The 17,562-nt window shown below is 44.4% G+C and overlaps 1 protein-coding gene across 4 annotated transcripts in view; it reads right to left on the reverse strand.

Moving 5' to 3' along the window:
* The window catches only part of ST3GAL1 (ST3 beta-galactoside alpha-2,3-sialyltransferase 1), a 79,465-nt gene that overhangs the window by 20,055 nt on the left and 41,848 nt on the right, over positions 1–17,562 (reverse strand). For 3 of the 4 annotated variants that reach the window (XM_039715427.1, XM_039715426.1, XM_039715429.1), the window contains one exon: positions 5,522–6,326. In XM_039715427.1, the coding sequence (XP_039571361.1) occupies positions 5,522–5,833 (312 nt within the window). In that variant the 5' untranslated portion in view covers positions 5,834–6,326. Of the gene's footprint in view, positions 1–5,521; positions 6,327–7,953; positions 8,152–17,562 lie in introns of those variants that run through there. The other variant, XM_039715428.1, reaches the window with a different exon arrangement.

Raw genomic sequence — 17,562 nt, forward strand, 5'->3', positions numbered from 1 at the left:
TAAAAGGAAATCATCAATTTTAAAGATGCCTCTTTGGTCTGGAAAATATGGCTTTATTCTTGTTATATTTAATGTCCTTCAATTACTATGAATCTGAGAGTTGAAGGGGAAGAATAGAGGAACTGTCAAGAGTTTGGGCTTTGTTTAATGATCTGTGTAGTCAAAAAATTTACATCTGCAAATATAAACATATACATGCATGCATTCTGTAAATATCACACAATAATATGCTGAGTTGTACAATTTCTGACTTCCATGGCTGGTATGGGTCACCTCTACACTACTCTGACCCTTGTGCTGAGAGAGACCTGTGGGCTTGGACCACCTCCACATCCATCTGTCCTCACCATAGGAGGAGCAGCTCCAGCCCAGCTGGACTTATGTGGAGCTGCCATGGAGGGTGACAGGTGGCTCAGTGTCAGGTTCTTCCCATATATCCAAATTTGGTCTCAATGTCACACTTACAAGCAAGCAGCTCAAGTGCAGGTGGGCCAGGCACTGGGATTTGGTACCCCCTTCTGCAGTGAGCTGGTACCTACATGCTACCTTCAAAGTGCTGAGCCCTGAGTATTGCTTTCCAAGTGTCACAGATGGCATCCCAGATTCAAAGGAAACTTCTGGTGATCAAAGTATTTGGACACATTTTCCTCAGAGAGCATTCAAAATGCATGACTCAGGTGCCAAGCAGCTCTGCTGCTGCCTTAAAAATCAGTGCAGCTGCCTCAACTTCCCCAGCACGTGTGTTGGGTGGGGATTTCCCTTTGTTCACTGGCTGAAAGCAAATTTTTAAGCTGTCTATTACATTTTTCCAACAAACATAATGAGTTTAATATTTTCTTTTCGATACGCTATTGACATGGCCCCAAGATCTGAGCTTTCTTCCAAAGAAAATGCAAAACCCTCAAACACTGTAAGACTCGAGATAAAAGTTCTTATAACATGATAGTTTATGAACAATGTGCTACAGAGAAGATTGCCAGGAAACTCTGAGCCTAAATTTACTTATCACAACTTCAATCCATCAACCTCAGCATTTGGGCTTAGAACAACAGGTTCTGATCTCCTATTTTTTATACTTTCTGACCACCAAGAACAATGTACCCAGCCCTTAGAACAAAACAAGAAAACTATAAATAAACGCTGTGCTTTGTAATTCTTGCCATGTTTCCTTATATATGGGTTACAAAATTTAGTGAGAACATCCACAGCATTTGTGTCATGGTAAAACAATGGAAAGCTTGCAGGTGAACCAGCTCAGGGAGGTGGGAAAGAAAATATAAACAGAAAGGAATGTATCACGTAACACCAGGTGCTACCTTGGAAAAAACACTCTCACAGTCCCTGAGCTTAAGATGAGGGAAAGCAGAGGAGAAAGAGAGAGAGAGAGGAGGCAGGAGACAGGAAGAGTGAGAGGGAGAAAAGGGAGGGAGGGAGGGAAGGTGGAAGGAATTTCTAACAAAATGTTCATAGCCTGAAGTGTTATTAATGCCCAGATCCTCCTTGAGAGCAGGGGATTCCAATTCAACTTTAAGTCACAAGAAGTACAGAGCAGCTGCAGGGGTGTACGTGGGAGAATTTGGGCCATTATTTGCTGCCTGATAATGAAGGGACAGTTTATCAGCTGTGTATATTTAAGCAAATGAGAAGCAGCGAGCAATCCTGACAACATCCCCCTTGTTTCCATGAACAAAGGAAAGCCAGGTAGGAGGGAGAAAAGGGAGGGAGGGAGGGAGGGAGGGAAGGTGGAAGAAATTTCTAACAAAATGTTCACAGCCTGAATTGTTATTAATGCCCAGATCCTCCTTGAGAGCAGGGGATTCCAATTCAACTTTAAGTCACAAGAAGTACGGAGCAGCTGCAGGGGTGTACGTGGGAGAATTTGGGCCATTATTTGCTGCCTGATAATGAAGGGACAGTTTATCAGCTGTGTATATTTAAGCAAATGAGAAGCAGCGAGCAATCCTGACAACATCCCCCTTGTTTCCATGAACAAAGGAAAGCCAGGTACATTTTCAGAGCCTTTTCTGGAGCAGCCCTGCCCCATGCAGCAAGATGAGCCACTGCAGGCATGGTGGCACTGACCTTCTCCCCCCTGTCCTTCCCAGCTGCACAGGTGGTAGCACAAAATCCAGTACACACAGTTTTATTCACAGAAAGCAGGAATATTTTCTTTTAAAGCTCACATCCTACCAGGCTGAAAGTGTTCAAACTATATATTCTTCAAATAAAACATTAAGCAGCCTGGCAGCCATGGGAAAGGCTGTAAGCAAGGGAAACCACCCCATTCTTTGGTCCCAAATGTCCCTTTGTCTCCAATACTGATCATTAAGCTCTGAAATCAGTACTCACTGATCTCGTACTGAGGGATACTAATGCTGCAGTACTATTTGGATGAATAGCACTTATCCACATCTACAGCAACAGGGTTAAGGGGTAGGGAGGGCAGACTGAGTTTGGTGGACAGGCAAGGGCTGTGCCTGCTTTTAGGGCAGCACATCACATGGGTCTCCCCATGGGAGGGAAGTCACAGCCATGTAATAAAGAGTCTGTCTCTCACCACACTGTCTGAAATCAGCTCCTGAGAGTGAACACACAGTCATTCCTCCCCTGCAAAAGAAGTTCGAGAAATCTCAGGTTTCCTCATACCTCCCTTTTATGTACAAATATAGCAAAAAGTCACAAATTACTGAGTTGGCAAAGCACACACGAGTGAAACATGGCCATGAGCAATGTTTTCTTGAAGACTGACCGAAATCTCAGAATTGCTTTGAAGATGAGCCTAAAAATGAACAGCTAAAAGGGAGTTGCCCTCAGGATGCACCTGGGAAGTATTTACTGAAGAAATGACACTCTCTTGGAAAAGCTTACCCAAAGCAACATGTGCATAAGGAATCAGTTGCAATGAGGAGGTGAGGCCACATCATGCCTGGGGTTTACCCAAAATCATCTTTCACATGAGTCAGGGCACTTTCTTCATCTATATTAGGGCAAAGACTTTCAGTGAGTAAAAACTTCCAATACACAATGCAGTTATGTGCGGCATCAAAATATTTCACACATCCTGGTTGAATATTGAAAAAGTCTAGGAATCTTAGAAGATTTATTTTTACCATCTGAAAAAAAATTGCTTTGATTTTGTATTCTGAAGTGGTGTATTCTCTTTGAACATGATCTGAATAATAAAAGAATGAAAACACTAAAACATGGTTAGACAGCCCTGAAAATTAATGAACAGCTTTTGTTCAGGATAGGGAGGGGAGACTTTTGGCTGTTCTGAAAGTCTACTTTTTTCATTTTGCTGAAAAAGAAACAAACCTCCTCTGAAAGGATCTGTTTCAGGTTGAGTTGAACTTTTAACACACTTGGTGAGGCCACACCTTGAGTGCTGTGTCCAGTTCTGGGCCCCTCACTTCAAGAAGGACATTGATGTGCTGGAGCAAGTCCAGAAGAGGCAACAACGCTGGTGAATGGTCTGGAGCACAAGTCCTGTGAGGTGACTGAGGCTGAGGGAGCTGGGGTTGTTTAGCCTGGAGAAAAGGAGTCTCAGGAGTGACCTTGTCACTCTCTACAACCACCTGAAAGGAGGTTGTGGGCAGGTGAGGGTCAGTCTCTTCTCCCAGGGAACTGGCAACAGGATGAGAGGACACAGTCTAAAACTATGGCTGGAAGGTTTAAGTTGGACATTAGAAGGAATTTCTTCACAGAAAGGGTGATTAAACATTGGATGGGCTGCCCAGGGTGGTGGTGGAGTTACCATCCCTGGAGGTGTTAAAGGGAAGAGTGGATGTGGCACATGGTACCCTGGTCTGGTTGACAAGGTGGTGTTCGGTCACAGGTTGGACTCCATGATCTCAGAGGTCTTTTCCAACAACTGATTCTGTAAATTGAGGAAGCACTGCTTCTTTTTTTTTTTTTTTTCTGTTTCACTACAAGAAAGAGCATTACATATTCAGACTTCTGTACTGAGTCCCAAGCTTTTTCTTCTTTTTAGGTTTTTTTTTCCTAAGAGAGAATGCATTCAAACCTCATGCTTAAATTAGTGAGTACTGAGTGCAGAATACAGAGTGGCTTTGCTCATGGTGTCCATGAGTAACCTCATCCTCTCATTACTGAGCTCAGTTTGGGCTATGTCTACTCCTTTGAAAACACCCAGTTAGATCAGCCCAGCTGCCTGGTGAAACCTCAAGCCAAGGCAAGGACAAAGACCTGAGCTTGCCATCTTCCCTGCTCAATGCTCCAGCAAAGCCCAGACAACAAACACGGAAACCAGAGGGAAAAGTGTCCGGAAGCTGCAAGAAAAACCACAATCAATGGGAAGTCAAAGTCACGGCCAAGGGCAGGTGAAGAGATACAGGACCTGGAGTACTTGAGACTCATTGCAAAAAGGAGGGCCTCACCATAAAACAATGATATGATTTACATAATTAAAGATGTCAGAGTTCAGTGGCATTGATTTTTCGACACTAAATGCAACAGCCAGTGGAGTGAGAAGTGATAAATCTGCTACAGCCTCATTCCCACAGCACCTGACATCCCCTCCAAAACCCAAATGTCCCCACTGCAATAGTTGGTGCCTATTGGAGAGGCCCCCTCAGGATGCCAGAGGAAGTCTGAAAGCCCAGAATTCCACAAGGGCTGTGCTCGCTGCAAGACACCAAGTTGCAGGCAGTTGTGGGTTCAAAGAAAGACACAGAGGACTATTTTTCTGGAAGAGGGGAAAACAAGTGCAAACTGAAACTGTGATTTCACTGGGGTTGTTGCAGAAGAACCTGCACTTTACCACCTAGGCAGCACAGCGAGGAGTAAATCAAACAACTGATGTCTTATTTCAAGAGAACATAAAAGAGGCTTTTGTTAAGCAAAACAACAGGAGGCATCTTATTCCTTTCTGTGCTTTATGAAAAAGGCATCTACTCGCTTTCATGATGCTTGGATCAGGCTTCAAGGGGTAGCTGGAACACCTTGCTCAAGGATACACTTGGGGCTGTTCCTTCCCAGTGACCCACAGCCACCCAGGAGCTTTCTGGATCTGTTTTACACCATCAGCCACAACAGAGAATGTTCTCATAAACATGGAATTAATAATTTCTCATTTAATCTTGCTAATTATTTACATATCTTATGGAGGGAGAGCTCCTTGGGGGAATCACACACTTCACAATTAGTTTGATTATCCACCTTGATGAATGGCAAAAAGCCCATTTGAAGCAGAAACAGAGGGGTTACGAAGCCTGGTCTTTGGAAGAGAAGGGAGAAAATTACAGTGTTGACATTTGCAAATTCTGGATCTACCACCTAACTCTGTCAGGAACTTTTCTAGCTGGGAGCAAGTGAATGTGCAGTCCAAGCCCCTCTGAGCTAAACAGCAGCACAAACACCCACTCCTTCCACCTCCTCCTTGTCAGCTGAGACAGCAAATGCTTTGGGCAGAAAACATCTCTTTCTATGTGCTTGGCACCCTGGAAGCCTGACATCAACACTGTCACCCAAAGCCTGGGCTGTATCCACACCCCCCACTTACCAGCCACCACCTGTAGCTGTCTTCTGGGATCAAGGCATTCTGTGAGGTCAGGAAAGGTTGCATAGTTGAGTTAAATCTCTGATCGAACCAGAGGGAGCGGCCCAGCTCCGAAATGCACGTGTGACAGCTGCAGGGTCTCCTGGGGTACTTGAAGAGTTTCTGGACGTGCTCTGAAAACTGCACGACGAGGTGTCGGGGGTCCCAGGTGGTGGTGGTCACCTGGTGTGTGTAGTTCAGCAGGAAGGACGTCACGGTGATGAGCAAAAAGGCGAAGGTGAACATTTTCACATTCCTCCTCCTTACCACAACCATCTTTGCCCCTCGGGCTCTGCCCCCAGCACTGGCTGGGAGCAGTGCAGGGTCCAATGTAAGGCAGAAAGGAAAGGCTGCAGCAGGTGCCTGCCAGTTACCACCCCAGGCTTAGGCTGAATTGATTGACTCCACTACTTCCAGCCATGAGGGAGAAGCTTCATCTTCCCAAATGGGCTTAAAAAAGGACAAGCTGGGTATTTCCTTTCACCTTCTCACAGTGCTTCAAAGTTCCTTCCACCTCTGTGTGCCCTGTTGCTCACCTCTCCTGGTGAGGGTTTACTGAAGGCAGACCCTTGTCTTTCTGCATACAGAAATTAAAACTCAGGTTTTGTGTGTGAGAGCAAGCCATACACGAAAACAAGCAAATTGTAGAAAGAATTGTATTCTTTTTCTTGGAATTTTGTTCTTGAAGGATTGGATCATCTGGGTTTGTACATTCCATCAGAGAGCCATGCTCCAATGTCCATATAAGTCATGGAGAGAAGTTTGCAACCTAGGGACACACAGACAAAAAAAGAGAGAAAAATGGTCAGATTTTTTTTTTTTTTCATTCCTCCCCATCTAATTTTTCTGCTTTTCCCTCCCCATCCCAGAACTTCTGATCCGGTCAGAGCCCTCGAAACAGCAGCCCAGGCTTCAAGCTCTGCTCTGGTATTTGCACTCTGAGGAGTGTGAGGGTAAAATTTTGGAAAGGGCAGAGCATCGACCTGTGGACAGAGTCTCTTTGTATTGAATCAGCCTCCTGGCTCTGCTCTGGCCTGAATAGTATTACAGTTTGTAGCTATTTGAATGACAATGAGTCACCTCCCTCCTTCAGGCTGACCTTGATAGCCACAAGGTATGTAGCAAAGCATTCAAAACTCAGAACAGCCGAACAGCAAGCACCCCATAGAGGAGGGAGGAGCAGGATGGGGAGGAAGATGGATCCGTTCTTTTCTCTTTCTTTCCTCAATCAGTTTAATTTAAGGATTGGGATTGGATTTGAGATTAGAGAAAGCCAAGCAAAAACAGCTCACATGTCCTGGGACAAACAGGGGAAATCAAAGTATAAATGGCCTTTGTTTCACATTGAAAATTGCTCTTTTTTTCTGTCAAGGAAAGGTAGGTGATAGCAGCTTGACCCCAACCTAGGCAGAGAGGCAGGGAGCTGCTTTGGAGGTACAGAGGGACCCAGAGCTGCTCTCCCTTCCCCTCCTGGCGTTCCCTGCCTGGCAGCAGTGATTTAAACAAGTTTATAAAAGTCATAAAATGAATCCCTTCATCCCCCAGTGCTGTGTGGGAATGCCATTGTGGGACAGGCATTGTTTTGTGGGAAGAAAAACTCGTTGTTTATAAAACTTCAGATGTTTACAAGAAGTCCCAAAAGTGCCATTGCTTAAATAACACTCTTTGTTTTGTTTGTTAAAAAAAAAAAGAAAAAAAAAGGTAGGAAGAAAAAAATTAGAGAAGCAACCATGTCAGAATATGTGCAATTTATGAACAAATGAAAGCCCAGTGAGAGAAGCTCATTCACTTCTCAGCTTCAGGCTTCAGCCCAGCAAAAGTGCAACTGTTATCATGAAACCTCACCATTTTAACCCATTTCTGTGCATGGCATAGAGGCAGGACCCCCCTCACTGCCTCACCCAAATGTGCTGTTTATCCTGACAGGAGGGAAGCGCAGCTGCAGCATCCCCAGCTTTCCTGCTGGCTCCTCTCCTGGGGATCTGCAGGAGCTGCCCCAGGCCAAACCACTTTTCCACAGGGTTTGACACAGCACCGTGGAAACAGCTTGGATTTTAGAGGTGCTGTGTAAATATTGACAGAGTCCCACACAGCCAGTTCCGAAAACAGGAACCTCAAAACTCATTTTTTTAAGCCTTTTGCCCCAGGTTTCTCCTCCTCAGCACATGATGGGCAGCATGTGCCCTTCAATTAGCTGCTGTTTGCCAAATGCCTCGAGATTTATTTTAAGTCTGGCCCCTCCACATGCATTTATAGGAGCTCAAGGGCTGACAAGTGGGTCAGGCAGGATAACAAAGGGCTGTATTAACCCCATCTGCTTGGGCTCCTTGCACCAGCAAATCAGGGACCCATCCTGCATTCACTTTAATGTTGCAGAGGGAAGTTTTTACACTGACCAGAAATCTTCTGAAGTATTCCTGGGTAAAATTCAGGAATGCCAACCTTAGAGATGCTTTGGGGATGCTGCCACTGTGCCAGAAAGGGATCCCAGGGAGCAGCCCCAGCGCACAGCCCATCCACGCCAGCTGCTCTCTGTGCTGCACAACAGCCCTGAAACATTTGCTTTCCAGCCTGGATGTGGTTGTGAGCCTAAACAAAAACACATCCTCTAACAAGCCTGAAAACATGCCGAATCCCAGAAGCAAATTGATTTTCCATTTATGGAGTGGATAATTCAAGAGCTGCAGTGCTGGCGGGTCAACCCCCCACTGCTGTCAGCGCTGGGCCAAGTCAGTATTTGTAAACACAGCTCCTGCTCTTCTCTTGTGCTTTTAAGAGGAGAAGGGAGAGGGATTATCCAGCCTTTCTTGGAAAAGCCTAGAAAATGGAGTATAGTCGATAAAACAGTTCTGGCCTCCAAAACAAGCACCCACTTTGCCACATTTATTTATTTATTTATTGTAGCTCAGCTAAGGTTAAATTTATAGTTATAAATCCAGGAGGAAGAAACCCAAACCAATGTTTACACAGTGGGCTACAATGTCTTCAAATTCCTAATCAGCCTGTCTTTTTTAGCATTTGATAGGAAGGTAAGAAACCAGACTTCCTAAGGCACTTTTTCCTTGTAGATGTGAACACTGGATACTGTCTTTTAATTCTTACTACTTACAATTTTCTCTGAATGTTCATGCTTCCTATAGATACTTATGATAGAAATATATATAAAAATGTATACACACATGCACACATGCTCACACACACACATACACACTATACATATATATATATATATGCTGACAGAAAGGCTACAGGGTCTATATATTTGATTTAGGGCCTGAGGAAAAGGATGACTGAAATGAATGTAAAACCTTTTTTTTTAGTTCAGTGTGACTTGTTGTTGTTGGGTTTGCTTTTTTGGGTTTTTTTTTTTTGTTTGTTTGTTTTTTTGCTTGCTTAAAACACCTGGAACATCCAACACAGACATCATTACTTTTATTCTTCACAACATCTTGTACCACATCTCAGATTATACCTGTGTCTGTCTCTCTCCCTCTGCTCACACAAGATGCATAAATATTTGCAAAATATTTCCACAGGATTCACCAAGGTAGTGGGAAGAGGAAGGTCAGGGACTGGTGTGGGAAACCATGCAGGGATGCTAACCCCAGCTGTTGGGAATGTTTCACTTCTGGATTCTCCTTGTGATAGTTAAATTAAGGCATTACAAGTAGCAGGACACCAGCCACAGTCCTTATCACCATCCCCAGCATGACCTCGGCATTAGCACATCTGTGAACAGGCTATTTTGGCCTCAGACCCAGAAACAATTTCTGGGGACTTAAGGTGGGGAGATTTAGTGCCCAGCCCTCTCCCAGCTACGCTCCCCTGAGAGATAAACAGAGCTGAGCACTGCATGCCTGCAGCCGTGCCTGTGCGCAGAGATCCCAGCTCAGCCCAGGCAGGCAGCAGCTTAAGCTACCTTAAGTGATTGGGTGCTTAAGGTCTTATTTCTGGTCTGGATTTTGCCTGCTACCTTCCCACTCCCTCCTCTTTTAACCATGTCATTGTCCCCGTGTAAGGCTCCTTTGTGCAGCCCAGGGCAGTTTATTTATGCTGATAAATAAATGTGATGTGCAGGGCGGGGAAAATGCAAAGGGTCACGTCCCGGGAAGAGCAGAGAGGCACATCCAGAAGAAGAGACAGGTTCCTCCAAATTCTGTCCTGAGTGTAGAAGTGGGTCCAGCGTGATTAAATGGTCCTGAGAGTCGAGCTTAATCTTCTGTCTACGTTTAACGTTGTAAAAGATACCAGGATCAATCAATTGTGATTATCCTCATTATCTTCTCACGTTTTAGGAAGAAGGAAACAAGACAAGATAGATTTTATTTGCATTTTAAACTCACAATTTGAAGACTGTCCCTGGTTCCCTGCCACTCTGGTAATTAACAAAGATAAAAACACATCGGTTCAATGGACTAATATAAAGCAATTCTTAACACCTTAAGGAAGTATTTTTTTCACAAATGCAATGTATTCTCACTGCACTTGTCAGGTTCTTTGACAAAAGCTCATCTGCACACCCACAAAGGAGCACAGAAGGAAAAGGGGAACCCAAATTATGCCCTGCTGAGCTGCTCCCAGGAGCCATCAACTGCACCAGCCCAAAGGAGCCTGGGGGCACAAGGGCAGGTGGGAACCTGAAACTGGAACTCCAAGAAGGGACACCCTGCCTGCATCCCTCCCAGGGCTGGCCCTGCACAGCCTCAGCCTGAGGCATGAAACTCGCCCAGGTGAGTCAACTCTGCCTTTGGGACTCAGGTATGTTGCTGCCCTGGGCATGGAACAGCTTATGGGGTGCAGGGGAAGGGCATTTGGGCATTACACAACATCTGTGTGGTCAGCCACACAATATGAATAGTTAATAGTAACCATTGTGTAATGGTTATTTTTTATTTCTTTTAATGGGTGGGCCTTAGACAAAATGCATGAAGAAAATAATAATGGGAAAAATTGAGAAAAAAATCACCATACTACTACCACTCATCCCCCACCACTGTAAATGTCCCAGTATGTGTTTGGCCCTTTTTTGATGCCTACTCTCCATGCAAAGAATTGCTTTGTACCAGCACCATGTTGAGGAGATCTTTGTTAGATGCTGGTGGCTCAGGAGCCAGCTTTCCTGGTCTGTAACTCACATTAAAACCCTAGTGTGCCCTTTTTTGATGCCTACTCTCCATGCAAAGAATTGCTTTGTACCAGCACCATGTTGAGGAGATCTTTGTTAGCCCCTGTTAGATGCTGGTGGCTCAGGATCCAGCTTTTCTGGTCTGTAACTCACATTAAAACCCTGGTGTAAAATGCACTCTCTAGTTTGAAGTTGCCAGCATTTTCCAGACTCAGCAGGTCAGGCAGAAGAGCACAAAGGCAGCAGGGAACAGCAGCACCCCAGCACAGAGACATTGCCAGTGTTCCATGCAGGCCTTGAACAGCTCAAAGGTCCCAAAATCCTTTAGACTCAAAACTCACATATCCACCTGCCCTGCCAGGCAAAGGACAGCGTGACCTGCTGCAGCTCTCTCACGACTGATGGGGGCCTTCACACAACCTTTGCACATCCCACAGTATTTTACAGCTGGAAACTCTACACTTGAAGGAGTAAGTTCAAGATTTGCTGCAATTTTGGCTTCAAGAGGATGTGCTGTGCTAGAAAGGCCTCAGTGGCAGAACTGCAAGTGCCCATTTTCAGAAACACAGCTCAGACTCCTGCCCTGTAAAACCCACAGAGATTAAGTAGTTTCTCAGCTAAGCCACTGACAGTTATAATGTTATAAATTTGGCAACACCGACAGTATGTCCCTAAGCATCCTTTCTGCCATTTGAGGACTTTTTTCCTGTCCACACTTCTTGTGAGCAACTACCTGAGCAACCCTTGGTCTCAAAGCCCTGGCCTGGGAGGTTAAATCTTGCCTTACTGAACCCACAAGGGCCCAGAGCAGCCATGAAAGATCTCATTCTAGGACAACAGAAAACACATCCCTAGAAAAACACACATAAATTCACACCCCAGGTCTGTGCTGGGCCTGGAGAGAAACAATGGAGAGAACTGTTTAACTCCAAACCACAGGCTTGTCTGCCCTACCCAGGCTCATCACTGCCTGCCTCCCCCTGACCAGAGCTGTCTGACATTTAGAAATGAACATTTCATTGGTCTGACACCTCACCAGGGACCTCTGAGCTCTTGCTCTGTGAAACAGAATGTGAATTACAGGACAGCCTGGCAGGCAGTCAGAGTTGAGCACAGGGTGAATCTTAGCCAGATGCTGTTGGGATCCCCTGTCAGACCTCTGCTCCATGCCCTTCAGCTCCAGCAGGTCAGTCCCACCAGCCACTGAAGTCCTCATGGAGAACGTGCTGCCTGTGCCCCAGCACAGCCTCTGCCACTTCAGCCTGTTCCATGCTCTGGCAGGCAAAGGGCACCAAAAGCCACCACACGACACGCAGCCTGTTCCATGCTCTGGCAGGCAAAGGTGAGCCCTGCCCTTATAGGGCACCAAAAGCCACCACTCGACACAATTCTGGAAAAACACAAGCTGCCACATCCCTTTCCTTTCTTCCATCCATCCATCCATCCATCCATCCATCCATCCATCCATCCATCCATCCATCCCTTAATTACATTATGGATTCCATAAGTCCTCATCCCTGGAAGTGTTCAAGGCCAGTCTGACTGGGGTCCTGAGCAGCCTGGTCTAGTGGAAGGTGTCCCTGCCCACAGCAGAGGGGGGTTGAAAACAGATGATCTCTAAAGTCCCCCCCAGCACAAACCATTCCATGATTAATTAAAATCAGATTGTGTTTTGTCTCCCAGAGCTCACTGTCTCTTTTCTCCTGTCCATCATTAAATCCTCACAGAGATGGCATGTGTGCTGCTGTCCTGTGTGCTCACAGTCAGAAAGGCAAACCCAAGTCTCACCTGCCATTTAATCAGGGAGAAAATGATCTGTAACTCTTCTGCCCCATCACTGACCATGCTGAGAGGCATAAATCTGTTTGATTTATGAGTGTTTTTGATTTCTGACAATATTTTTGACATTTGCCAGTATCAAATGGCATCGCAGCATTGAAATCAGGCAAGGTAGTTGGTAAATCTGAGTTGCTCTCAGATTTATTAAAATGTCCACTCCAAGCAACTCAAACTAATCATATCAACACTGCCTGGAAAACAAAAGCATTCAGGAGCATTTAAGCCATGAGAAAAAGTAGCTTCAGAAAAATTTGAATGCAGCAGCTCCTCCGTGCTTCTTGAATGTGAAGCCAGCTATTGGGCAGTGTTTCATCCATCACAGTGAATAGAAGAAAAACTGGAGATGGTTTATGGAGCGTAACCTGTACAGCATTTTAGGTGCCAGTGATCTGAAAAAAAAATCATTACCCACTTGTGCCTCATCAGTGAGCAGTTTGGCAGCAGGCTGGGGCTGGCCAGGTCAAAAGGGAATCTCCCTGGTACTCTGACACAGCCTGCCCTGCCTGCATGCATAACAGGTCTGTGAGGTCAGGGTAAGCAAATACGTTTTTGTGCTAGATGTGAATGGGATCAAAAGAAACTTGAGTGGGGAATTTTCATTCTGCTGCCTCAAAATAAGTATTTATCTTGGCAGACTTTATAAAACTTGTTGCTGAGTGGTCTGGGAATGAAAACTCCCTTGCAATGTTTGAACAAAGAGCTGGAGGATCTGGCTTGGAAAAGGTCACGAGTCTGCTCTTATCCTTGGGTGTGGAGAACTGCCATCCCTGCCACCTCCCACCATGGTGAAGACATTTCCTCCTCCACCACATCCTCCTCCCTTGCATTCCAAGAGTTCATTCCTGCAAAGGCTGGAGAAATCACACTGTTAATACCCAGGATTAATTGTGCTGTCCTCCATGGGCTACACTGTGTACTCATGACTTCAGGCCAAGTAGGAAATTTTGCTTTGAATGGGACTGCAAATGCCATGAAAGATTATCTGGCTTCAAAATGTCCTTCATGAGGTTCAACAAGGGCAACCCCAGGTATCAATATAGGATGAAAAGGTTGAGAGCAGATCTGAGGAGAAGGACCTCTCCTATGAAGAACAGGATGAGACATCTGGGTTTGTTCAGCCTGGAAAAGAGAAGCCTCTGTGGAAACCTCAGAGCAGTTTCCCAGTGCTTAAAGGGGGCTTAAGAAAAGTAGGGACTCTTTAGTACAGCCTGTAGTGACAAGCTAAGGCAAAATGATCTAAAACTAATAGATGGAAGATTTATACTAGATACAAGGTAGAATTTTTGCAGTGAGAGTGGTGGAACACTGGAACAGGTTTCCCAGAAGGATGCTAGATGCCCATCCCTGAAAGTGTTGGAGACCAGGTTGGATGGGACTCTGAACAAAATGATCTAGATGAAGATGTCCCTGCCCATGGCAGAGGGGCCCTGTTGGACTTGATGATCTTTAAGGGTCCTTTCCAACCCAAACTTCAATTCTATGAAGATTCTGTGAATCTGTGACTCTAAGAATAAAAAATGCTGATGATCCATTCTATTATCCCAATAAATTCCTCCTATTTGATAAACCTCATGTCCCCTACCACCATCTCCTCACACAGCACCTGACTTCCAGCCCTGAGAGAGGAGGTGAAAGGAGGGTTTGTGGTGGAGAGAAAGGATGGGGAGAGCCCAGCTCCCTCCACTGGTGGCACCAGCTCTGCAGGGATGGCATTCACCAGGGTATCACTTATCACCCAGAAACACATGAATGTCTGGGACCATGGAGATAAACTCATGATCAATTTACTTCCACTGGGAACCATAGTGTGAGTAAGTCACTGTTTATATAATGGCCTTTTGTTACTGCAGCCAGGCTTGGTATCATGCCAGGTTCAGTGAAGGAAAGCACACTGGTAATGCACCACAGCTTGCCAGTGGGAGCTTGGTCTGAAGTTTTCCAGGTCATTACCGTGCCAAGGGAGCACTCAGCCTCATCCTCATACCAGGAAACAACCATGAGATAAACTGGGAGAGGCCAGGGAAAAGGCCTGAATTTGTTGATGAATTCAAACCTAACATGCAGCTCCAGTGCTGACCTGTTTATGGTCCATTCCTCTGGCTCCATCCTCTGTTCAAGTATTTTCAGGACAAAATAGGAGCATTGGAATGACAGAACTGTCCAGCCAAGTTGTGAAAAGTGGCATTTATGGCCAAGAGGTTGGAGTCTGCCAGGTCAACCAGTGATGTGTTGAAAAACAACAGTGGAAAAAGAAGCTGCTGGTCAGAATGTCTTCCACAGCCCCTGTCTTGCTAGAAAGTGATTTTGGAGGAGCCCCACCTCTTTGCACACACTCCATTAATCAGAAAATAGCACCTCTGCTTCCCTGGGGCTACTTCATTTTCTTTCATATATTCTAAATCACCTTTCCCACAGACACATTGATGTTTTAAATGGCAAATATATTATTACAAGTTTTTAAAAAATACTCTTTTCCTTTCTTATCCTGTAGTTTGCAATGCTGGACAGACAGATAGGTTTAACCTACTGGATGAGAACTTTTCTGTGGTGGGCCAATATTCACCACGGGTTGGGATGGGATTTTTTTGGGCTGCATGCCAAGAGTCCAAAGGTGGGACAATGAAAAGAATAACTCCATGGTAAAAATCCTAAACTAAAATTCACTCACTGACTAAGATTTATTCACTCTATGTCTGTGAATTGCTCTACTTCAAAGAGTTCTTTAAAAACATCCAAGCAGACAACTGGACACATAAAAATTGCTGTTTGATTCCTGTTGACAAACTTTGATAGCAAAGTCCATGGTGGACAGACTGCCCTGGTGCTTCCACATCCTTCCCATGCCATTACGTGATTTGTAGGCTGTGATCAAAGCTCTGCTGCTCTTTGCTTGGAAAAGAAGAGTTATCAAAGGGATTTCCAGGACACCTATGTGTGTTTGCACCTAGTAGAATTTTTAAGTGGTTCATGATATGACAAATCTAGAACTGGAGCTGGTAAGGAGTTTCTCAAGCACAATTTATTTTTATTTCTGTCTTGTTTCAAATCAGTTTGTCAAATTTAAATCTATTTTTCATCTTGATTTTCTGTATTAAGAGATTTTCAAAAAGAAGGATCTTTGACATTTTAAATGAAGAAAATTACTTTTCATTTTGCAAAAGTTTTTTTTCTGGAAAATGTGTAACTTTTGGTACTTAAACAAAAGCAAAACATTTGGAAATTCAAAATAAAACAAAACCACCACCACCACCATCACTGTCCAAATACAAAGCATTCCTTTTACTCCTTGTCTGAGAAAGGAAAATAAAATCAACTCTTTTTTTTACTGTTAGCTTAATGTTAGGATGACTATGGGTTATTTTTAAAGTCTTGCTAATAAAGACAGTAAGAAAACTACGTTCATGTAATTCAAGTACACAGTGACTAATTAAAGATAGCAGCAGTAGTAGAAACAGATGCAAACTAAAACTACTGAAAAGTGAATCCTGTAGCTGCATTTATTTTTATAGGATTATAGGTGAGGATATAGGTTTATTTCAGATTGTAGAATACTCTGAACTAAAGGTGTGTAGTGGGTTGACCCTGTCTGGGTGCCAGGTGCCCATGCTGGACACGGGGGCAGCTTCTGGAAGCTTCTCACAGAAACCAACCCTGTAGCCCCAATCCCAATCCCACTACCAAAACCTGGCCATGCAATCCCAATAAAAAATGGAGCCCAACCACAGATGTTTTGCTACACCATTATGAGTATCCAGCTCAAAAGTATTCACCAACCTGTTCCTTGGTTAAAGCTGTAGGGAAATGTATGTGGCTGTAAATACAGTTGTTCGTGACTTCAAAGAATGTGTTGTGAGAAACATTAATTTCTGATATTAAGTGATTAATGCACTGCAGGGGATGTCATGGCATTACAATTCTGAATGCCAAGAAAGATTAGATGGTCATGATGATATTGATGATATTGTCAATAATCCCAAAACTCTAGGAAAATCTAGGAGAAATGTTTCTGTGCCCATGTGAGCACCTCTGACTCTCCTTGCTGGAACTCCGGCCCTGAAGCAATACCAAGCAGTTGCTGGCACTGTGGGGCTGTTAAATAGAGCTCAGCTGATGGGATCCTGTTAAACCAAGAGCGTTTCTCTCACAATCGATGGCTCCACCTGACACAGCACTGCATTAAACATTTATTCATCGCACAGACTGAGCTTGCTCTGGGGAAGATTTAATGACACCACAGGGATTTTCTAATTCATTAACCTCAGATTTACATTTAGTCTTTATGGTGTCAAACAAAGGTGTCAAACTACCCACAATTAAATTCAGAGGTGTTTTAGCATCTGTGCATAGTCTGGACCTGGCACCCACTACAAACCTTGCAAGAACAAAATAATACTTCCAAGTTTTCATCTGCTGTGCATACTATGATAAGTCTGGCAGCCACAAAAAGTTTACAAGAAGTCCATAAATAATAAAATATATTAGAGATATAACTAACAGGTCTGATAATTCATATCCTGTGTTACAAGGCAGAATTGCAAATCCATTAGGTAGCCACTTTAATTGATTGATCATTTATGTCCCTAATAGGTGTACTTGACCTATTTGGATCCAGCTGCACTGTGTGCTCTTGCCACCAGCCCAGACATCACCCAGCCTCTGGGTGAGGTTCCCATTCCAGCTTTTGCCCTGCATCTACAACAGAGGTGACAGTCAAGAAAGAAATGAATGACTGAGGCTGCCTTTCATCCAGAGGACTGCTGGATCTCAGGTTGTCTGATACCTGATGGATACAAGCAGCTGCCCAGAGCAGGGCACATGAATATGGCCCTTCAGCACACCACTGGTAGAAGCTTTGCTCTGAACTATGTGGGAGCCTGGCTACAGAAAAAAACCCAGGGTTTCAGTGAAGAAGAAATGTTGTCTACTTGTCTGGACTTTTTTAAAGTGTTTTTAGAGAAACAAAGATTAGCATACATCAAAGTGGCACACAAGAAGCTTCCCATAATCCTGAATATGAAAATATGTCAAGAGCTGCATGCAA

Source organism: Passer montanus, unplaced genomic scaffold (assembly GCF_014805655.1).
Source record: "Passer montanus isolate IOZ18808 unplaced genomic scaffold, ASM1480565v1 scaffold33, whole genome shotgun sequence".
NCBI lineage: Eukaryota > Metazoa > Chordata > Aves > Passeriformes > Passeridae > Passer > Passer montanus.